At 38.5% G+C, this 20217-nt stretch overlaps 1 protein-coding gene across 7 annotated transcripts in view; it reads right to left on the bottom strand.

Annotated features, from left to right (window-relative positions):
• CTBP1 (C-terminal binding protein 1) overlaps positions 1 to 20217 on the bottom strand; it is an 84106-nt gene that overhangs the window by 4349 nt on the left and 59540 nt on the right. For 6 of the 7 annotated variants that reach the window (XM_050947827.1, XM_050947826.1, XM_050947831.1 and 3 more), the window contains 5 exons: positions 16662 to 16868; positions 10971 to 11185; positions 6615 to 6745; positions 4249 to 4376; positions 1459 to 1576 (listed from right to left, as the gene is read on the bottom strand). In XM_050947827.1, the coding sequence (XP_050803784.1) occupies positions 1459 to 1576; positions 4249 to 4376; positions 6615 to 6745; positions 10971 to 11185; positions 16662 to 16868 (799 nt within the window). The remainder of the gene's footprint in view (positions 1 to 1458; positions 1577 to 4248; positions 4377 to 6614; positions 6746 to 10970; positions 11186 to 16661; positions 16869 to 20217) is intronic. The other variant, XM_050947828.1, reaches the window with a different exon arrangement.

Raw genomic sequence — 20217 nt, 5'->3', positions numbered from 1 at the left:
AGAATTATTCCATGCATACAGTTACACTTATGCTTAATTTTCTTTTGAGGCAAGTACAAATAGCTTTATTCTTTTACATTTTGGTCTTGTACTTAGAGCAATGGATAGGCACATTTAACAAAAATAAATAAATTACAAATTGTTCTGATCTGTATCTATAGATCAAGATTTTGATCAAGACAAAGTTAATATCCTTGAAGTACAGGATACTTGCCAATATATAGATGATGGCATTGGACCCTGAGATCTGGATCCTGAAGGTATTTAGGCACCTAGGTCCCAATGGCTTTCAAATACCTATCTACCTTTCAGGACATGACCCTGTCAGCCCAAAGCTACATTCTGATTTGTCACTTGGATCTTTCTGATGATGTTACAACTGTGCTTCCCCTGGTGCACAGCTAGGGCTTCACCACTGACACACACAGACACACCATCCCTTCACTCATTATGAGGGAGAGGAATTGCTGATAGGGAGGGCAAAGAAAATAAACAGCCCTTAGAGCATGTGGGAGGAAAGGAAACTGGGGAAGATAAGGAAAAAAACGTGAAGGACTGAAGAAGAATTATGATCATTTTGAACTGCCCACTCCCTCAAGACACTGCTTTACAGCAGCACTTTCGTGACCTTGTAAACACTTTCAACCTAATTCATAGTGTAAAATCTAAACTAGGAGTTTCAAGACCGGGCATCTGCTTTTTATAAAAGTAAGTGGCTTGAAATTGGTTTGGAGCCATGAACAGCCACTGTTAAGGCATCAGCAGATAAAGAAATGGAAAAAAAGCAGTCAAAACAGTCCCAGGAATTTACAAAAAAGAGATAAAATAAGCAAACAATAGAAATATTCAAAATAGTAGTGAAATAATATTTATAAACTTCTGCCTGTTTTGCAGCGGGAGGGTATGCTGACTAGTCCCAAAAATGCTTTGTAAAGAACATTTAAAAAATAAATGAAATGTACAATTAAGACAACACTCTCTCCAAATACGATTATAATAGCAAAGAGCTACTCCAGAAAGTGCATTGGTGGGCTTTTTATACACATCTTAAGGAGTTAAAAGCATCGAAGAGGGGTACCAATAGCTTATTAATGTAACCCTGCTGCGGCTTACTGCCATATTACCACCTTCGGCAAAATGAACATTAGCTTCCACTGAACTGACTGCAGCCAGTCAGGATTATTTCCCTTTCACATACCATCTGCCCTGGTCCAAACACTGGCATTGGCGCCTTCTGAAGAGGTAACAAATAGAAGCATATTGACTCATTACATCACTGATTTCAGTCAATCATACTCATGTATGTAGCAATTATACAGTAATAAAAATCTATACACACACACACTAGCCTAATCCCACAAAATCCTTTTATTAAATGGTGGCTCTCTCTTTTCTTTAAGCCGGAATAGTTGTCTCTGAGATGAAGAGACATTTCTTTTTCTATTTAAGTAGCCTTACCTGTATGCCGCACCATTAAGCTCTGGATGAACAACTCCTGGATCCATGCTGGCCCAGGGTGTAGCTGCAGTCAAATGATCTTTGTTAACACAGTTTTTCAGGCTGTCTGGAATACGACCTAGAGAATGGGTAGGAAATACAACATGAAATAAAACATGGATATATCATGTATACTAAATAATAAAGTTTAAGTATACTATATGGTATAAATACTAACATATATTATAAATCTCTGGGTCGCTTCTGATTACCCTCTCCCATGTTCAGCCTCTTGCTAAATCCTGTCACTCTTTTACGTGTGTTATCTCTAAAATCCATCCTTCCCAAATTGCAAAAACCTGTATCCATACTCTGACTGTCCTTTGGCTCCAACTCTGCAGGCTTCTCTCAGTCTCTGACCTTTTCTTCCTGCATCTGTCCCAGTAATGGCAAACACACACTTCTGAAAATTTGGGAGGAAATCATACTTCCATTGCAGTCAATGGGAGTTTGGCCATGGACTTGAATGGAACCAGAATTTCACCCCGGCCTCTTATTTACTCTCTTTCTTACTCAAATTCCTCCTTAAATATCCATAGCACATTTTCATCTCTCAGTCGCCAAGTATTTCCTACATTTCTAAAGGAAAATTTAAGTACCTCTGATGATTGCGCTCTCTCTAACCACTTCCTTCAGTGTATTTGCTTAGACTTCATGCAGCCTTCAACTTACAACTCTTCAGCTTTTTAGGGCCAGATGCAACATTAGTTGAAGAAAATGGAAAGACTCCTCCCAAATCATTTCAATGAGTGCTGTATCAGATTCTTGAACGTCAGTTTTGGGATGATCTTGGCTCCCTACTGTAAAATAGATGATACCAATCCTGCTCCCATTGAAGTACATGATTGTATTTCCATTGACTTTAAATGGGACCTGGACTGTATCCTGTGTCTTTTTTTGGCACCTATCCTGCATGCATCCTCCTTTTGGAGAATTCTGAGACAAAGGATTCATTTAATTTCACATATTGATCTTTTCAACCAATATATTAGCCTGGCTGCCATTTAGACATCCCACCACTCCCCTTTGCTAACATTTATTTTGCACTTTTGTTTATTTTAAATGTATTTTGCAATCTTCTTTCAACTTGTGCCTTTGACTATTCTGTGTCACACTCCCTTTTTTCAGAGCTGATCTACATTCATGTTCTGTGGGCTTTAGGTTTTTTTTTCCTTACCTGTGCTAATGCCTTTGTACTTTTTTCTACAGCACAACGATAGTGGTATTGTTCTTTATTTTTTAAAAATCTGAATTTGTTTATTTTCAGATGGCATGCATATTACTGAGACACGCAGTCATTATGTGGTCTTTTTCCAATTATTCTCTCTCTCTCTGTTCCTCCCATGGCTTTCATCTACTCAATTTCACCCCACACTTTCTGTATCTTTTCTACACTTGTTCTGCTGAAATCCAGTGTCTTCTCAACACCCTAATGTTGGCTTCATTTTAATCTTACTACAAACCATGTGCAAAAGGTTGAAGTGACAACAGCTTCAATATAAATCAATGCTTTCTAACTTTTGATATCACAACCATCCTGTTCCAGAGCTTTTCCCATGCACATGTGTGTGTGGGCTATTGCAAACTTTTAATATATGACCACCTGTTCTTCTGTATAGCTAACGGATTCATATCCCATACCCTAGACCTAAGAACGACTCCCATCACCAATGCTGTCTCACTGATTGGCCATCCTGGAAATGTAAGGTGGTTTACACATCGTATCCCAGAGATCAAGAATATAACTCTTATGCAAAAACCCAACCTCCATTAATTTATGGCACTAGAATCCTTGCCAGCAGAGTTTCCTGAATTGCACAGAAATGTGTTGGCACTCAACCACAGTGCAGTGAAATAGGTAGGTCTTAATGCAGAGCACTCAATCTGAACTGCACAGAGACAAAAAAATTACCAAATTCTAAAGAACTGACAGTAGTGATTAGTGAAACCTTTTCCAGCACACAAAATGCCACCTTTTATTTTGGACTCTATCAGATTCAAATTGAAACCAAGTTGCCCAAACTTCTCATTTTACTAGTATTTCGTATTGAAGGCTTGACAGATTTTTCCTATATAAACAGTTAACATTTACACGGTTTGCTGTGATACTGGAGTTATTAAGAACTCAGAGCTGAAGTGATTTTTTTATCCTTGAAAATTACCCGTTCAGATGCTGGAATCCAAGATGCATTTAAATACAGACTTGGATGAATTGTGGAAGGTAGAGAGAAGCCAATAGAGACTAGAACAAAAGAAACAGCACCAATGATGGTAAGTGTCAGAGGATAGCTAAGAAAGCCTACAAAAGGGTGGCTTCAGACCTAAAGCAAAAACCATGGAAAAAGGTCAGTAGATACTTCCAGCAAGAAAAAGAGTGATTTTGGTCACAGGAGTACGCTCTAAATCATTTGGAAAAATAATTACGGCTGTCAATTAATGACAGTTAACCCAAACTATTAACTCAAAACAAGTTAATTCGATTACAAAAATTAATTGCAACTTTTTTTTTTAAATGGACTGCCCTGAAAATAATTATTTCCTGTCTCATTACATCTGTTTATCACTGCAATGTACCAAAACAATTAGTAGTAGTGGGTACAGAGTTGGTGGGTAACTCCCCCCTGCTTGAAGAGGTAAAGAAACACCGGTTTGGCCCACCTCAATTTCGAAAATTCCAACAATGAGAAGAATCGATATATTTGTTTAATCAAGAAAACGTTCAGCGAAAGAACAAGTATGAAAAGTTAGTACCTGTGATAGCCCTACGGATCTCTCGTGCTGCTTCCTCCCGCATCTCAATTGAAGCTTGTTCACTGTACCAGGCTGCATGTGGGGTACAGATCAGGTTTGGTGCATCCTTCAATGGACCCTGACTAAAGCTAAATGAAATTTTAAAACAAGATCAAATGACAAAAAAATACGTTGGAGGGGGGGAAGATGGGGAATGAGAGGATTTTTGCATATTTTTAGAATTAACAGCTACAACTACAGGACGAACTATACCAATATTTTTTGGGTGGATTTGTTTTTAATTTTACAGTTAATTTGATATATTTCTAGTTGTGTAAATAAGTAAAAATTATTCTTCTTGGACTCAAGGGGTGACATAAAAGAGAAAGCAGCACTAGATTCTGTCCAGTGCCACTCACAGTCAGATAGAGAAAATGATATGGTGAGCCCAACCCCAACATCTGTTCAAGAAGAGACTCAGTTTGGGTCCATTAGGACAAAATTTATCATCATTTTTACACCCCTAACAAAGCTTTGTTTCTTTAAAGAGACACTGTTAGCTTGAAATATAGTCAATTTTAAAAAAGGAGTTAAAATTAGTTCCAGGTAATACATTTGCCTGCATCTCCCTGACAATTCTTCCTATTTCACATTTCCCTGTTTTTAATTAGTTTCTCTCTCCTGTTGCAGTGTGAAAAACCCACCTAACAATACTAGAGATGGACTAACTGACTGACTGACTATCCAGGGGAAGCAATGAAACCGACTGTACAAAAAGTGCTGTCAAATGTACAAACGAAAACGGAGAAAATAGTGACACTTTCCCCATCCAATTTCTTTCAGTTATAATAATCTTGAAGCGTTACTTACAACAAGAGGAGAGTAAATATTTTTAGACAGAAGTCTGCTCTCACAGTTAGCAGCAATTCTTAAAGTGACAGACTTCATCTCTAGTTTAAAATACCTGCCAAAACTTTCTCCAATACAATATTTGCACAACAACGGTTAGTCTCTATGGACGAAATGCTGTCCTCAGACACACACACTGAAGCCCAAGGAAACTATGGCACTGATCTTGCACTTAAACCTATGTTGATGGACCCTTGACCTACAGGGACTCCCCACTCTAGTCAATGGGGCTTCTTGTGGGTACAAGAATTTGCTTGTGCAGATCTGATGGCAGGAATAGGGATATCTGAAAGCAGAATTTTGCCCCATGTGGTTTTGCTCATGGTATTGCTCTGTTGTAATGGTTACACTTAGAAGTAAACAAATGCAGGGCCAGAGTAAGAATTTTTTTTTTTTAGTGTGGCATTCTGTATATACAGATGCAAAAACTCTACAGGGAAGGACCCTTTATCGCTATTTTTAAAAGTGGTTATCTCAGATGATGTCTCAAGACATCTGATGAGAGGAAAATCACGAACCAGATGTTTCTATAACCTATCCTCAAGTCCTGAATCTGTTCCTCTTCAAAGAGTTATGAGGACTGTAGAAGTTTAAACCATCTAATAAGAAATGCAGGCTTCTTCCTGCCCGCACCCAGCAACTGCACAATTGTCAGTTCCTAGGTTTAACCCATTGCAAACCACTCTCAAACTCAGAGGTCAGGCTCAGGACTCATGGAAAGACTGTAATGGTATTTTCTGTGTTTAAATCATACCACCAAAGCTACTAACTGGAGACACTGGTACATTTGTGGCTACAACTGTGGACTTCCTGGTGGTATTCAGTAAACTAAATATAGTGTCATCAACTCTGCTAATGGCAGCAAAAATATCCGGACTCTGGTCATCTTTCTCAATTCCACAAACTTGCCTGCTTATAATTCTCAGGTACCCAGTAGAGAGAATCTGGATGAGACACGGAATCTACGCAATGAGGTGTCAATGTCACACCCATACACCTTCATAAAAGGACAGTTTTTCCAAAACACTCTCAACTCCCCCCACCTTACTGAAGAGTACCACCATTAACTATCCTCTAGTAGGGAGAGCTGGCCAGGCCTTCCTCCTATCAATGACAGGAGAGGAGTGTGTTCTTTTCCAGGCCGTGAGGCACAAAGCCATGCCCAGTATGTGAACTTGGGTTCTTGGTGCAGGGCAGTGCATTTTACTACTGAATTACCTCCATTACATTTTTTTTAAATCTTGTATTTAACTTTTTTTTCTGCTCCCTCTTGACTGTGTACAAAAGCTCCATCTGCATTTGCATTAATCCAGAGCTGCACAGATGCATATTGCTTTACTAAGGAGGATTCAACTACTAGGTGGAAGGAACGCTTCTTTGCTTCATTGCTGTTGGATGCATCATGCACTAATACTTAAAAATAAGAAAGTGAACAAAATATAAAAAAAACAAAAGAAAAGAAAAAAAAGGAAAAGCACCTGAATGGTTCTGACTCATGTACATCTAAGGCTGCCCCTCGTATCCTTCCTTCCTTCAGGGCCTGTGCAAGTGCTTTTTCGTCTACTAACCCACCTCGAGCTGTGTTGACCAGGAAAGCCCCTTGTCTCATCTAGGGAAAGTTAAAAACAAGGATGATGAAATAAAAATAAATGAAATAAAATCGTTGTGGCATTATTATTTACTCAAAGGAAGCATCCATTACAACAAAGGCTGTTCAACTGGATTAACCTATCACCAGTTGTCTTCCCTTTCCATTGGAAAGTACCACAAAATTTGATGCTTCAAATGTAAAATAATATATTTCACAGCACTTATAACGTTTTGTTTCTTATAAGTAGGGTGTCTTGTAACAGAATCAATGCTTTACATACTGTGCAGTACACGACCAGAAGAAGTAAACATGCAGGTGAAGCTGACCGATTTTTTTTGTATTTATTTCACTGTGAAATTGCATGAGACGGAAGCTATTGCACACTACTAAACAAAATCACATTTTGTAGTTTTTAAACTTTTATGCAAATGAAAGGCTAAATGGATCTTTTAGAAAACTCAATGATTTTGTATCTTCCAAGAGTTTTTGCTTCAGTTAACAAGATGTAGACGATTTATACTTTATTTACTGCTGATACTTAAACTCACTTCCCCCTCCCCAGGAGACTTTTCAAATCAAGATCCAGGAAATTCTTGTTTTATTCGATTAAAAGGCATTGGAATGGTATTGTCTGGGAATGCTGTGAGCTTTGGCAAGAGGCTGTAAACTGTGTTGCTCAGATTAGCATTATAGTCCTCCACACTCAAGTCTCAGCTACAAGACTTCATGCCATAATGTAATCGCAACATGGACACCAAATGGAGATTTAAATTAAAAAGATGATAGCCTAGAATGAACGTGGGAATAAAGATTTCAGGGTCTCACGTCAACCAACATCAGAACTTAAGGATCCATAACATGTGTCCCATACATAGGCCCCAACCCTGCAAACATTACTTCTGGGGCAATTCTGCGCACGATATTTTAAATTCTGTAAAATTCTGCATGTTTTATATGTCAAAATATGCAATATAATCATGCTGGTTTCAATTATTTTGGTAATTTATTTAAACTACAATACAATGGATGGAGAATGGGAGTGGGAAATATTGGAGGAAATCTCCAAACTCCCTCTAATAGTAATGTAGCTAGCTATGACCCTTTATTTCTAGTTATTAGTAAAAAAAATATATGCAGCCATATGCTCAGTGTTACATTACAGGCAACTGAAGAGCAAGTGAGGGCTGAGGAATCGAACTAACAATTTATATTGGCTACTGACCATCTCCAGAAATGTCAGCAGCAAACAGTTCATGCAGCACATTTTGATCGGAAATTTTTTCAGTCCAAAAATTTAGACCAGCTCTAATCACTAAAGCACCATAAGCATTTATGAGGCCATGCTGTCCTTTACACCACTCTGGCAATGTAAAGGAGCCTTACAACTTTTACATTGTTTTATACTCCCGGGGAGAATTCACTAGGAACAGTGGGAACAATTCAGTAAGCAGGCAGGCTGCTACATTCTGCTCTGCCTGAGGGGGACAGAGCCTGCCCCACAACTACCTCCTCAGAAACGCACCAAAACCCTGCCCTTCCACACCGAGCATGTCGCAATAGCAAGCAAGAGGGAGAGACACGACTGCCCAACCCTGCCATGCCAGCAGCAATTTGTGTCTCTACCAGCTAGTCCAGGTGCCCGAACTGACATGTTTGCACTGACCGAGAGTGGTGCATCACCATTCTCCAAGTTTCCCTTTGTTTCCCCATCAGAAGTCAATGACGCAGAATTCCTCCCAGGAATAAAACATTCCCATGCATCAAAATGAGCACAGTAGAAGTGTTTGCAGGATAGGGGTCATAAATAAGGATAGGTGCCCAAGTCCTCATCTTGAGCTGATCCCATCATCACAAAACAACAACAAAACACAATTTTTTAATAGTGAATGAACTTTAAAAACTTATTTTAAACGGGCCAAGGACTTTTACAGGATCATCAGTTGCTCTTTCGCAACTAACACTTGGGCTTGAAATGCCAAACTGACGCACAGTAGGAGTAATTACAAGAAAAAGAGCAAGGAACGGAATTTCCTCGAAGTCGTTTGGTAGGATGGTTGGAAACAAAAGAACTAAGATTTACAGTATCTGATAAGATTATAACAGAATTCACGTACTATAGTGGCCAACCCACTGACTGTAACCATGGTCTGACCCCTCTCACCTGCAGACCTTTAGCCCTGCAGAGGGACATCTACAGATTCCAGGGAAGCATGTGTGTGCTTGGCCCACTTCAGCACTCACATAAGTGACAGGATGCATTTGGCCTTAAGTATCATGTAGAACATTTATATATCCTCTAAAGAGCTTGGAAATTTTAATCATAGTGGATACCGCTCAAATCCCTTTTCCATCCACAAAAATCTTCCTTGATTTTTCATCTCCAGTGCTATTTATACAGCTGTAAAGCTAGTAGTAAGATAAATCAAAACCAAACAGAATGTGGATGTATAATTATATTCTAGAGGGAGTGAGATACGTGAGTCACAGTCAACTGCAATGGTAGTTGCAGATTAGGAATGCCTCTTTTCAACTATTCTAAATTAATCCTTTGTAACCGCAATTATTATAACAAGAGATATTGTAATAAATAAAATGTCTCCTTTACAAATTTGTAATGTGATGAACAGGTAAAGATGATTTCTGCTTCAGGAAAAAAAAAAAGTGAGCACTCACTGCCCTGGACTCAGTTTACTTGATCTTTCTTGAGGAGATGGAAGGCCAAATGTCCTGGCTGGGCAATACACCAAATAATTTAGCAGATAAGTCAGTCTAACAAGGAAAGAGAGGCTCCTTCCTAAATTTTTCGAAGAGATTTCAAGGATATTCAATTTAAAAGATCCATTGACACGCAGTTCAGGTTGCAACCTTCCCCTTTGTGCATATATAAATGAGACCTTTTCACTACATTAACACATAACATTTGATCATTGAAGACATATGGCATACATAGGTATAAAAATGATGGCTAATTTGATAATTTATATATATAAAAATTAAGTCAACTGTCTTCTAGATTTCAGTGGAGCTCCATGTGGGTGCCCGAACAGAGCTTCTTAACATACTAGGACCTTTCTGTTCAGCATTATATGATAATATAATGAAAGAGTAATCATAAGGTATGAGTGTAGTATAAGAATCTATACTGAACAGAACAAAAGTCTAGAATGAAGACGTGACAGAGGACAGCTTTCTTTGCTCCCTTCACACTGAATTTCCTAGCTTTTGCGAGTTTTAAACTGAGATGATCTACTTGGATTTTTCTACATAGAGTCAATTGTCCAATTAAAGTATCTATTACTACATCTCATTAATGTTAGGGCATGAACCTATGAGATGTCAAGCATCCTCAACTCATACTGAAATCCCAATGAAGTCCACGGGAATAGCAGGTATTTGGTATTTATCAGAAGCCAACCAATCATTTACACTCAGTAGAGATATTTTTCATAGAACTTCTCCGTGTTATCAAATAAATTAATATAATAAATGTATAAAGAGCACTAACAATGCACAACGAACATACAGGATTTCTTAGTTCAAATTATCATTTTTACTTATATAATTGCCACAGACACATTTAAAAAAGCTACATCTTTTAATATACATTATATATAACAAGATGTGAGGCAGCAAATAAATATTGAATGCAAAACCCAAAATGTTTACCTTCTGAATTTTCAAAAAGAGAACAGTTCTACATTTGGATATGGTTTACGTATTTAGTAATTTTACAATGCTTCAGCCCAAGACCAAATCCATTTTATATATTTCCCCCAAATAACCTACTACTGTGGTGTGAGCAATTATTAGGGAAACATTCTGCAACTATTAGGAATTAACACAAGGGGTCACCAGTTAGTCATGATCCTTAAGTAAGGGATACAGAAACTCAAACTGTATGAAGTACAAAAGTGAAGTGCAACTTTTGTTACTCATATAAAGAGGATGTATGTACCTGAAGATACCACAGAAGTGCTTTTAAATAAATGTCAGTGAATCAAGCAGGCATAACACACTATTTCCACAAAAGAGAAATTAGCAAGTAAAATGAATGAAAAATAACTCTGTATAAGATATAATCTATTTCTTAACCAAATATAAACCCGCTTAACAAACAGTGAAATAGCAGATGGAAGAGAAAATTAATATAGATCTGAATTTGCAAGTTTACATGGAGAAACTCTACAGTTCAGAGAAAGTCAGTAATTATAAAACTATACCCAACCTACATTTGGATAGTTACCTGTTTAATGGTGAAGTCATTAATAAGATGATGATTGTGTTCATTCAAGTTGCAGTGCAGGGTTACACAGTCACTGTGAAATAGCAGGTCCTGTAAAGTGCTCACCCGCTGCAGTCCAAGAGCACGTTCAATGCCATCTGAGAGGTATGGGTCATAAAAAAGAACACTAAAGCCAAAGGCCTTTGCACGTAGTGCTACTGCTTGCCCAACACGTCCTGGAATGACACAGACATACAAAAGAGAATGTTTCTGGAAGGAAGTGGCATATTTGTATAATTCTTGTTACAAAACATGTATGTGGTGCTGTAAACTTACATGGGATTTTACAGAACATAGAAAAGAGACATACCATGTCTCATTAGAAATGCTCATTACATAGCTTTATATTTAAAGATTGGTTTATGCCATCCCTGACCAAAACAAAGCAACAAGACTGCTCCATATAGATAAACAAAATGGCAAGCTGTAATGCCAAAAGCTGGAACGTATGGGATCTATGGGAACCTGGATCTGCTTAACAGGTGGCACCATTTGCTGGACGAGCTGATGACAAATCACTGATGTTCCGGACTATTCCCTGCAGTGTAATTGTTGCCATGCCAGTCCTAGGATCTGAGAGACACAAGGTGGGTAAGGTAATACCCGAAGAAGAGCTCCGTGTAGCTCGAAAGCTTGTCTCTCTCTCACCAACAGAAGATGGTCCAATAAAAGATATTCCCTCACCTACCTTATCTCAGCAAAGTACTCATTTTTACCCATGTCTGCACAGTTAGTTGTAATAAAAAGTTGTTAAGTGAACGTTTGCAATCTGAGTTTAAAGAAATTATTTCTTTAAAAAGTTCCCTCTCTGCCTGAATTCATGACACTACACATCAAGTTGTGGCAACATGATTATTTCAAAACCAGTTCAATACTGAAAACATCCACATTCTTCTGATTGCAATTAGCAGATGAGTCTACCCTCCCAAGTTGTTTTCAGTTTATGCAGCCTTTAAAATTCTTTCAGCTCACCTGCCCTGCCCCCGCTCCTGTCCCGGCCCCACATGCACTTTCTGAGATGGTACTTTCCACTTTTACATCCTTCTTGATGATGGACTTATTCTGCAATGCCTACAAGAAACCTGCCATAGGTCTTTTATTTGTTCATTATCGATATAGCTAAACCATAAACAAAGGAGCTCCATCATAACATGCACTACTCCTGTTGAGTAGCTGCAGTGATAATCTTGTTTAGTATCTGTACTGCATAATGTCTAGAAGCCCCACTGTGGTAGGCAGTGTACACTCATCTATAATGAAAAGACAGTCCCTAGCCTAAAATAAACTCATAATCTAAATAATACAATCTACCATATTGCCTTAGTTCTTCCTCATTTACACTTTCTTACTCTCTTATAAAGTTCCTTAAGTCCTGTTTTAAATTGGTTTGAGGAAAGGATCCCAACCTGCATGTGTACTGGGAGGTCCTTATCTCACTTATTATAACACACCGATAAGAAATATAAATCAAGGTCACGGGACTGGCATGTGCTGTGTGAAGAGAGTTTGGGAATTGGAATGTTTTGAAGAAATACAACTATTTGTGCTGTACTGTACTTTATACTCCGCTATCGGGCTTGTGGAGAATTTGAGACATAAGGATATTTCAGAAGCATCATAATCACTAGGCTCACCAGGAAAGCCAATGCTCAGCCTTAAAAATATCAACAGAAAGTTTTGTTTTGTAACATCTGTGTCTAGTCAAAATGCAACAGAATAAGATAGGAAAATCCCATGTCTTTCCAACTATGTTTTAAGGGATTTCCCAGTGTTCTTCAGTTTCTTTTTGAATAAACACAAGCCACAAAAGGAGGTCTCTTCTTGACCATTTAAACCTGAACACAGTAATTCTGGAGTGCCTGGTGATGGATACATTTAGAATATTGAGCAGTTAATATCACTGGTACTGTTTGCTTTTCCCTGGGGACTTCCACTTAAGACAAAGTCTTCAAAACATATTGAAATAAAAAAAGACTGTGTATACTAGTTGTTTGCTTTTGAGGATCTGTTTATAATGCTTAATACGCAGCAAGGGAGATTTAGGTTAGATATTAAGAAAAACTTTCTAACTATATGGGCAATTCAGCTCTGGAATAGGTTTCCAAGGGAGGTTATGAAATCACAATCATTGGAGGCTTTTCAGAACAGGTTGGACAAGCACCAGTCAGCAATGATCTAGGTTTTCTTGTTCCTGCCACAGCCCAAGGAGCTGGATTTGATGACTTCTTGAGGTCCCTTCCAGCCTTCTTTGAAAATCTGAAATATTGCAAACTTTCTAGTATAATTAAAATATTTTCAAGATTCAGGACCTATATAGTTCAAGTGTACATCCGGGTTTGCAACTAAGCGGTGATTTCAGCCTCCTGGTTGCTGTTAAATGATAATTGTAGCAGTAACCAGACTGGCTTTCTATTAATCCAAGTACTTCTATGCTCATCTTCAAGAATATCTAAATGCTTTTACCATCTGCAGCTGGTCAGGAGGTTGTGACCTGTTCTTTCAGATACAAGCCTGGCTACTGTTACCCATGCCTTTGTCACCTCAAGATTAGACTATTTTAACATTCTATATGGGGCAACTTCTTAAAACCATTCAGAGACTGAAGCTGATGCAGAATGTAGCACCTCACTTATTAAGTGGGATATCGCATGCTCACACATGCACACACATGCACACACACACACACACACACACACACACACACACACAATAATACAGTGTATATTATACGACAATATATACGAATACTCTGCAATCTGCAATGATTGCCAGTTGGTCTCTAGGTAAAGTAACAAAGAGATAAGGTAACACAGAAAGCTTCAAATAATGTGGTATTATTTATGTAGGATGCTACACAATTTCTAAAGATACAGAGAAACAAACCCAGGCCTGAGAAAATTACAGTCTGAACAAACAAGCAGATGAGAAATGGGATGCAAGAGAAGTATGTGATTGCGCAAACAGTGCTGTTCAGCAAACTTTTTGCTTGTTTTACTTCTCTCATTATCACCACAAGCTAAGGGAGGGTGGAGACTGGTTAATAGGCCTTGTGGAAGAAGTGAGTTTAGAAGAGGGATATGAAGATGAGCAGCAGGAGGCTTAGCAGATCAAGAGGGAGTGAGGGTGTCAGAAGTAGGGAGTTTGTATGAAAGAAGGCACAGAGAAAAGAGTGGGTGAAGGAAACGAAAAGGCCAGTGAGTGATGCACCTTGGCCAAACCAGAGGGTGTGGAAGTGATTGGTTTGGGTTTTGGAAGGACTGACTATGTGGAGAGCCAAAAGGCAGGCAGGAGCTAGTCTTAGACCTCTTTGGAAGGGAGAATAAGGAAGGGCACTTCTTGTGAAGAAGGCAAGAAGTAGTCAGTGAAAGGATGTTAAGAGACCCCGGACATGGTTAATGTGGCAGACACGTTGTATTATCCATACAGGACAACTCTGGAAGGATTGAAGGTTGAGCTAAGATGATGATAGTTAGGGTGACCAGAAGTCCCAATTTTACAGGGATAGTCCTGATATTCAGGGCTTTGTCATTTAAGCGCCTATCATCCCTCACCCCCCTGTCCCGATTTTTCAAAGTTGCTAGCTGATCACCCTAATGATAGTGGAAATATATAGCAGCGGTTGATGCCAGGGATGAATATGGACAAAAGTGGAGAAGACATTTTGGAGATGTAGAGAGAAAATTCAATAGGATTTAGCAATGGCATCAAGGTGGCATGGAAGTAGAAGTTGGGACTAATTTATTTTACGTGTGTAGCATTTTCTATAACAGCCTTTCATGAGTCAGCAGTTGGGATGTCAACAAATTTCAGTAATAAACTGAAACAAAACCAAAACTGAGACAAAATCAATTAGGACTAGAACTGACAGCTATGAAAAGTGGCATGTTCTGCAGAACACAGGGTACCCTAAGGCCAATATGCTGATGAAGAAGATTGCAAATATATTTTAATCTGAAACTCATGACAGATAACTCTCATAGAAACACAGAAATGTAGGGCCGGAAGGAACCTTGACAGGTCATCAAATCCAGACCTCTCCATTGAGGCAGGACCAAATAAACTTAGACGATCCCTTGCAGGTGTTTGTCCAACCTGTTTGTTTTGTTTTTTTAACCTCAATTATGAGGATTCCACAACCGCCGTTGGAAGCCTATTCAAGAACGTAACTATCCTTATAGTGAGATTTTCCTAATATCTAACTTAAATCTTCTTTACTGTAGATTAAGCCATTTACTTCCTGTCCTACCTTCAGTGGACATGTAAAACAATTGATCAGCGTTCTCTTTATAAAAGCCTGCAACATATTTGAAGACTTATGTCCCCCCTCAATTTTCTTTTCTCAAGACTGAATACACCCAGTTTGTTTTTTTTAATTTTTCCTCTCAAGTCAAATTTCCTAAACTTTTTATCATTTTTGTTGCTCTCCTCTCCCCAATTTGTCCACATCCTTCCTGAAGTGCGGTGCCCAGAACTGGACATCGTACTGCAGCTGAAGCCTCACCAGTGCCAAGCAGAGCAAGATAATTCCCCCTATGTCTTACATATGATGCTTCTGTTAATACTCCTGAATGATATTAGCCTTTGCCGCAACTGCATCACATTGTTGACTCAAATTTGTGATCTATTATAACCCCCAGATCCTTTTCATCAGTATTACATCTAGCCAGTTATTCCCCATTTTGTAGTTGCATATTTAATATTTCCTTCCTCAGTCTAGTACTTTGCACTTGTTTTCAATGAATTTCATCTTGTTGATTTCAGACCAATTTTCTAATTTGTCAAGGTCACTTTGAATTCTAATCCTATCCTACAAAGAGCTTGCAACCCCTCCCATTTTTGTGTCAGCTGCACTTTTTATAAGCATGCTCTGTACTCCATTATCCAATTCACTAATGAAAATATTTTATGAATCTTGCAGGACCTTTTCTGGTATGTTAAAAGATAACTGTAGGAGGGAGAAATATGGGAAAAGTAGTAATGCCGAAATAAGCCCAAATGGAGTAGTGGACAGCAAATTAAATAGGATTATGCAACATAACACGGCACCAAATAAGGCTAATCTGATATTGGGATAATTAGGCAGAGGCCTCATGATGGAACAGGGAAGTGATACTCCCTCTTTATATGATTCTGCAGCACCTGTGTGTTGATTCTCAGAAAGATGTAGAGAAATTCAGGGTAGAACAACAACAAAATTAGATAAGTTGTTGGATGGACTGACTAGGTGGAAATATTAAGTGATGATTTAGGAGGCGGAACAAAGTAACCACCTATAAATATTTGAAAGTTATAAACACCAAGGATGGAGAAGTACTATTCACCATGATAAAATGGAGTATGATTAGAAGTAACGAGATGAAATTAAGAAGAGAAAGATTAAAACCATCAGGAGAAAACTATTAAATTTCGAAGTAGTCTTCGAAGGTAAATAAAGGAAGCCCCATGAGTTAGGGACATTTAATTATTTTTATTTAGCACGGGTATTACTTATTCAGCACACAAGCTTGGACAATGCGAATATTCTGCAAGGAGCAATCCTGCACTGCAGAGGATGGCTTACATGACTCATCTTTTCCATCTTCAATTTCCACAATTCTATCACAATGGGTAAAAACAAAAACTGAATCAACTGTCTACTCAGAGTGAACATACCTAATCCAATAATGCCCAAGGTCTCCCCTCTAATCCTGGCAGCTCCAGAAGCGACTTCCCGAATCTGCTCAACACTCTGTACTCTTGTGCCTTCTCGCAAGGCCTGATGAAGCCAGGTGGTTCGCCTGTAAAGGTTCAGAATGTGGCACATTGTAGAATCTGCTGTCTCTTCTACTGATGCAGCTGGCACATTACATACTGCAATTCCTGAAAGAAAAAGGTTATGCATTTATTGAATATGTCACACACACACTTTTTCCCTCACTCAAAAGTCACACTAGAGATTATGGAATAAATTATTCTAGAGTCAAGGACAGTGTAGATTTACAAACATTTACAATAGATATTTTCACACGCTGTTTGTATGAACATCAGAGTTCATTGCTTGAATGATAGTGGTAGGGCTTGTTAAAACACATAATGAAAATATGCAAATAGCTGGTTTTGGAATTCATCATTATTTAATATGTTTTAAACTTTACAGGAGTAATGAAGAGATTCACTAAAAAAATTCCAAAAGGAAAGTTGCAAAAGGGATATTGTCTGGTAGTTCAGTCCCCAAAACCACTATTAACAGAAACATATTTATGAAATTTCAGAAGTTTTCACAAAAACATCTCTGTGCAAATAGTGCAGTATTTGGTTAATGCATGACAGCACGCAAGAGCAGCTATGTAATCTATTTCCATTATCAAACCTATTTGTTAAATGAATTAATTTTTTTTTGAGGCAGCTAGTTAAATGGAACTTAAAAGGTACAGTTGCAAAAAAGTGAAATGCCTGCAAGCAGCAGGGAAACTTTGTAAAAACACCATATTAAAAGCTCAACTAAATGTATATCCCAAATTAAAAAAACAGCAAGGGGACTAAAAAAACTGCCACCATGAATAAAGAGTAAACGAAGTGGTTAGAGACAAAAAGACATCCTTTAAAATTGGAAGTGAAATCCTACTGAGGAAAATAGAAGGGAGCACAAACTCTGGCAAGTCAAGTGTAAAAGTATAATTAGGCAGGGTAAAAAGCAATTTGAAGAGCAACTAGCCAAAGACTCAAAAACTAATAGCAATTTTTTAAGTACATCAGAAGCAAGAATCCTGCCAACCAATCAATGGGGCCACTGGCGATCAAGGTGTTAAAGGAGCACTCAAGGTAAACATGGCCATTGTGGAGAAGCTAAATGTATTCTTTGAATTCGTCTTCATGACAGAGGATGTGAGGAAGATTTCCACATCTGAGCCATTAATTTTAGGTGACAAATCTGAGGAACTGTCCCAGTCTGAGGTGTCATTGGAGGAGGTTTTGTAACAAATTGATCAATTAATCAGTAATAAGTCACCAGGACCAGACGATATTCACCTAAGAGTTTTGAGGGAACTTAAATATGAAACTGCAGAGCTATTAACCAATTGTGGTGTGTAAATCAGCTTCTGTACCAGATGAGGAGAATATCTAATGTGACATCAATTTTAAAAAAAGGCTCCAGAAGCTATCCTGGCAATTATAGGCTGGTAAGTCTAACTTTAGTACCTTGCAAACTGGTTGACTCTATTGTAAAGAACAGAATGATCAGACACATACATGAACATGATTTGCTGGGGAAGAATCAACATGGCTTTTGTAAAGGGAAATCACATCTCACCAATTTATAAAAATTCTTTGAGGGTGTCAACAAACATGTGGACAGGTGTGATCCAGTTTATAGAGTGTACCTGGACTTTCAGAAAGCTTTTGACAAGGTCCCTCATCAAAGGCTCTTAAGGAAATAAAGCTGTCATGGGATAAGAGGGAAGATCTTCTCATAGATCAGTAACTGGTTAAAAAAAAAAGGTAGGAAACAAAGCGTCGGAATACATGGCCAGTTTTCAGAATGGCAAGAGAGGTAAATAGTGATGTCCCCCAGGGATCCATACTGGCACCAGTGATATTCATCAATGATCTGGAAGAAGGGGTAAACAGTGAGGTAGCAAAATCTGCAGACAATACAAAACTATTCAAGCAAGTTAAGTCCAAAGCAGACTGCAAAAAGTTACAAATGGATCTCACAAAAGTGGTTGACTGGCAACAAAAGGGCAGAAGAAATTCAATGTTGATAAATGCAAAATAATGCATATTGGAGAACATAATCCCAAATATACATAGAAAATGATAGAGTCTAACTTAGCTGTTACCACTCAAAAAGAGAGATTTTTGAGTCATTGTGGATAGTTTTCTGAAAATATGCACTCAATAGGCAGCGGCAGTCAAAAAAAGCTAATAGAATATTAGGAACCATTAGGAAAAGGATAGATAAGACAGAAAATATCACAATACCACTATATAATCCATGGTATGCCCAAACCTGGAATACTTCATGCAGTTCTATGAGGAGAGATTAAAAATACTGGGACTTTTCAACTTGGATAAAAGACAATGAAGATGGCCTATGATAGAGGTCTATACAGTTGGGAACTGTGTTATTTATTCCCTCACATAACAAAAGCAACGGGTCGCTCCATGAAATTAGTAAGCAGCAGGTTTAAAACAAACAGAAGGAAGTACTTATTCACACAATGCACAATCAACCTGTGAACTCGTTGCTAGTGGATGTTGAAGGCCAAAACTATAACTGAGTTCAAAAAAGAATTAGATACATTCATGGAGAATAGGTGCATTAACACCTATTAGCCAAGTTGGTCATGGATGCAACCCCATGCTCTGCGTGTCCCTAGCCTCTCATTGCCAGCTGGGAATGGGTGACAGGGGATGATGATTACCTGCTCTGTTCACTCCCTCTGGGGCACCTGGCATTGGCCACTGTCAGAAGACAGGATACTGGGCTAGGTGGACCATTGGCCTGACCCATATAGCCGTTCTTACTTTCTTTTCATACTGAGAAATTCATACTAAGGCTTGATCTTACAAATAGTTATACCCATGAGTAGTCTCATTAAGCTCAATGGGACTAATCTGTGTGTCACTACATGGAGGTCCAGGACAGTATGTTTATTTATGGCTTTTCAATATATTTTTGCTGGAGATATTTTATTAGTTATATAACATGGAAATTGTGCTATGTGTTTATATTAGCCAAAGCAAGATCAAGACATATGCCTTGCACTGGCAACAAAAAAAGTGAGGTTTGTGCTGGTTCTTAAAGTTAAACTGCATTAGTTAGACTCATAGAAGGTTCGGGTTGGAAGAGACCTCAGGAGGTCATCTAGTCCAACCCCTGCTCAAAGCAGGACCAACCCCAACTAACAACTAAATCATCCCAGCCAGGGCTTTGTCAAGCCCTGTTATACAAGAAAGCTTTGTTTATATAAGCTAATAAAGATCACAAACTGTTTTAGAAATATTAGTGAAAGCTCACCAGGCCCTTCTGGGGCAGGTCTGATTATATCTACTTCATACGTGGGTAAAGTGAGAGACAGAAAGGAACGGCTTACTCAAGATTGCACAACTAGTCAGTGGAACTGCTGTGAACAGAAACAGGAGCTCTGACCCTCAGTCCCTAAGCTAACCAGTAAAGACACACCCTACCTAAATCTTCATATAGAGGTGCTGAGTCTGCTCCTAC

This window comes from Gopherus flavomarginatus, chromosome 3 (assembly GCF_025201925.1).
Source record: "Gopherus flavomarginatus isolate rGopFla2 chromosome 3, rGopFla2.mat.asm, whole genome shotgun sequence".
Lineage (NCBI taxonomy): Eukaryota > Metazoa > Chordata > Testudines > Testudinidae > Gopherus > Gopherus flavomarginatus.
The sequence above is the reverse complement of the archived record's forward strand: the minus strand, read 5'-3'. Positions and strand labels throughout refer to the sequence as shown.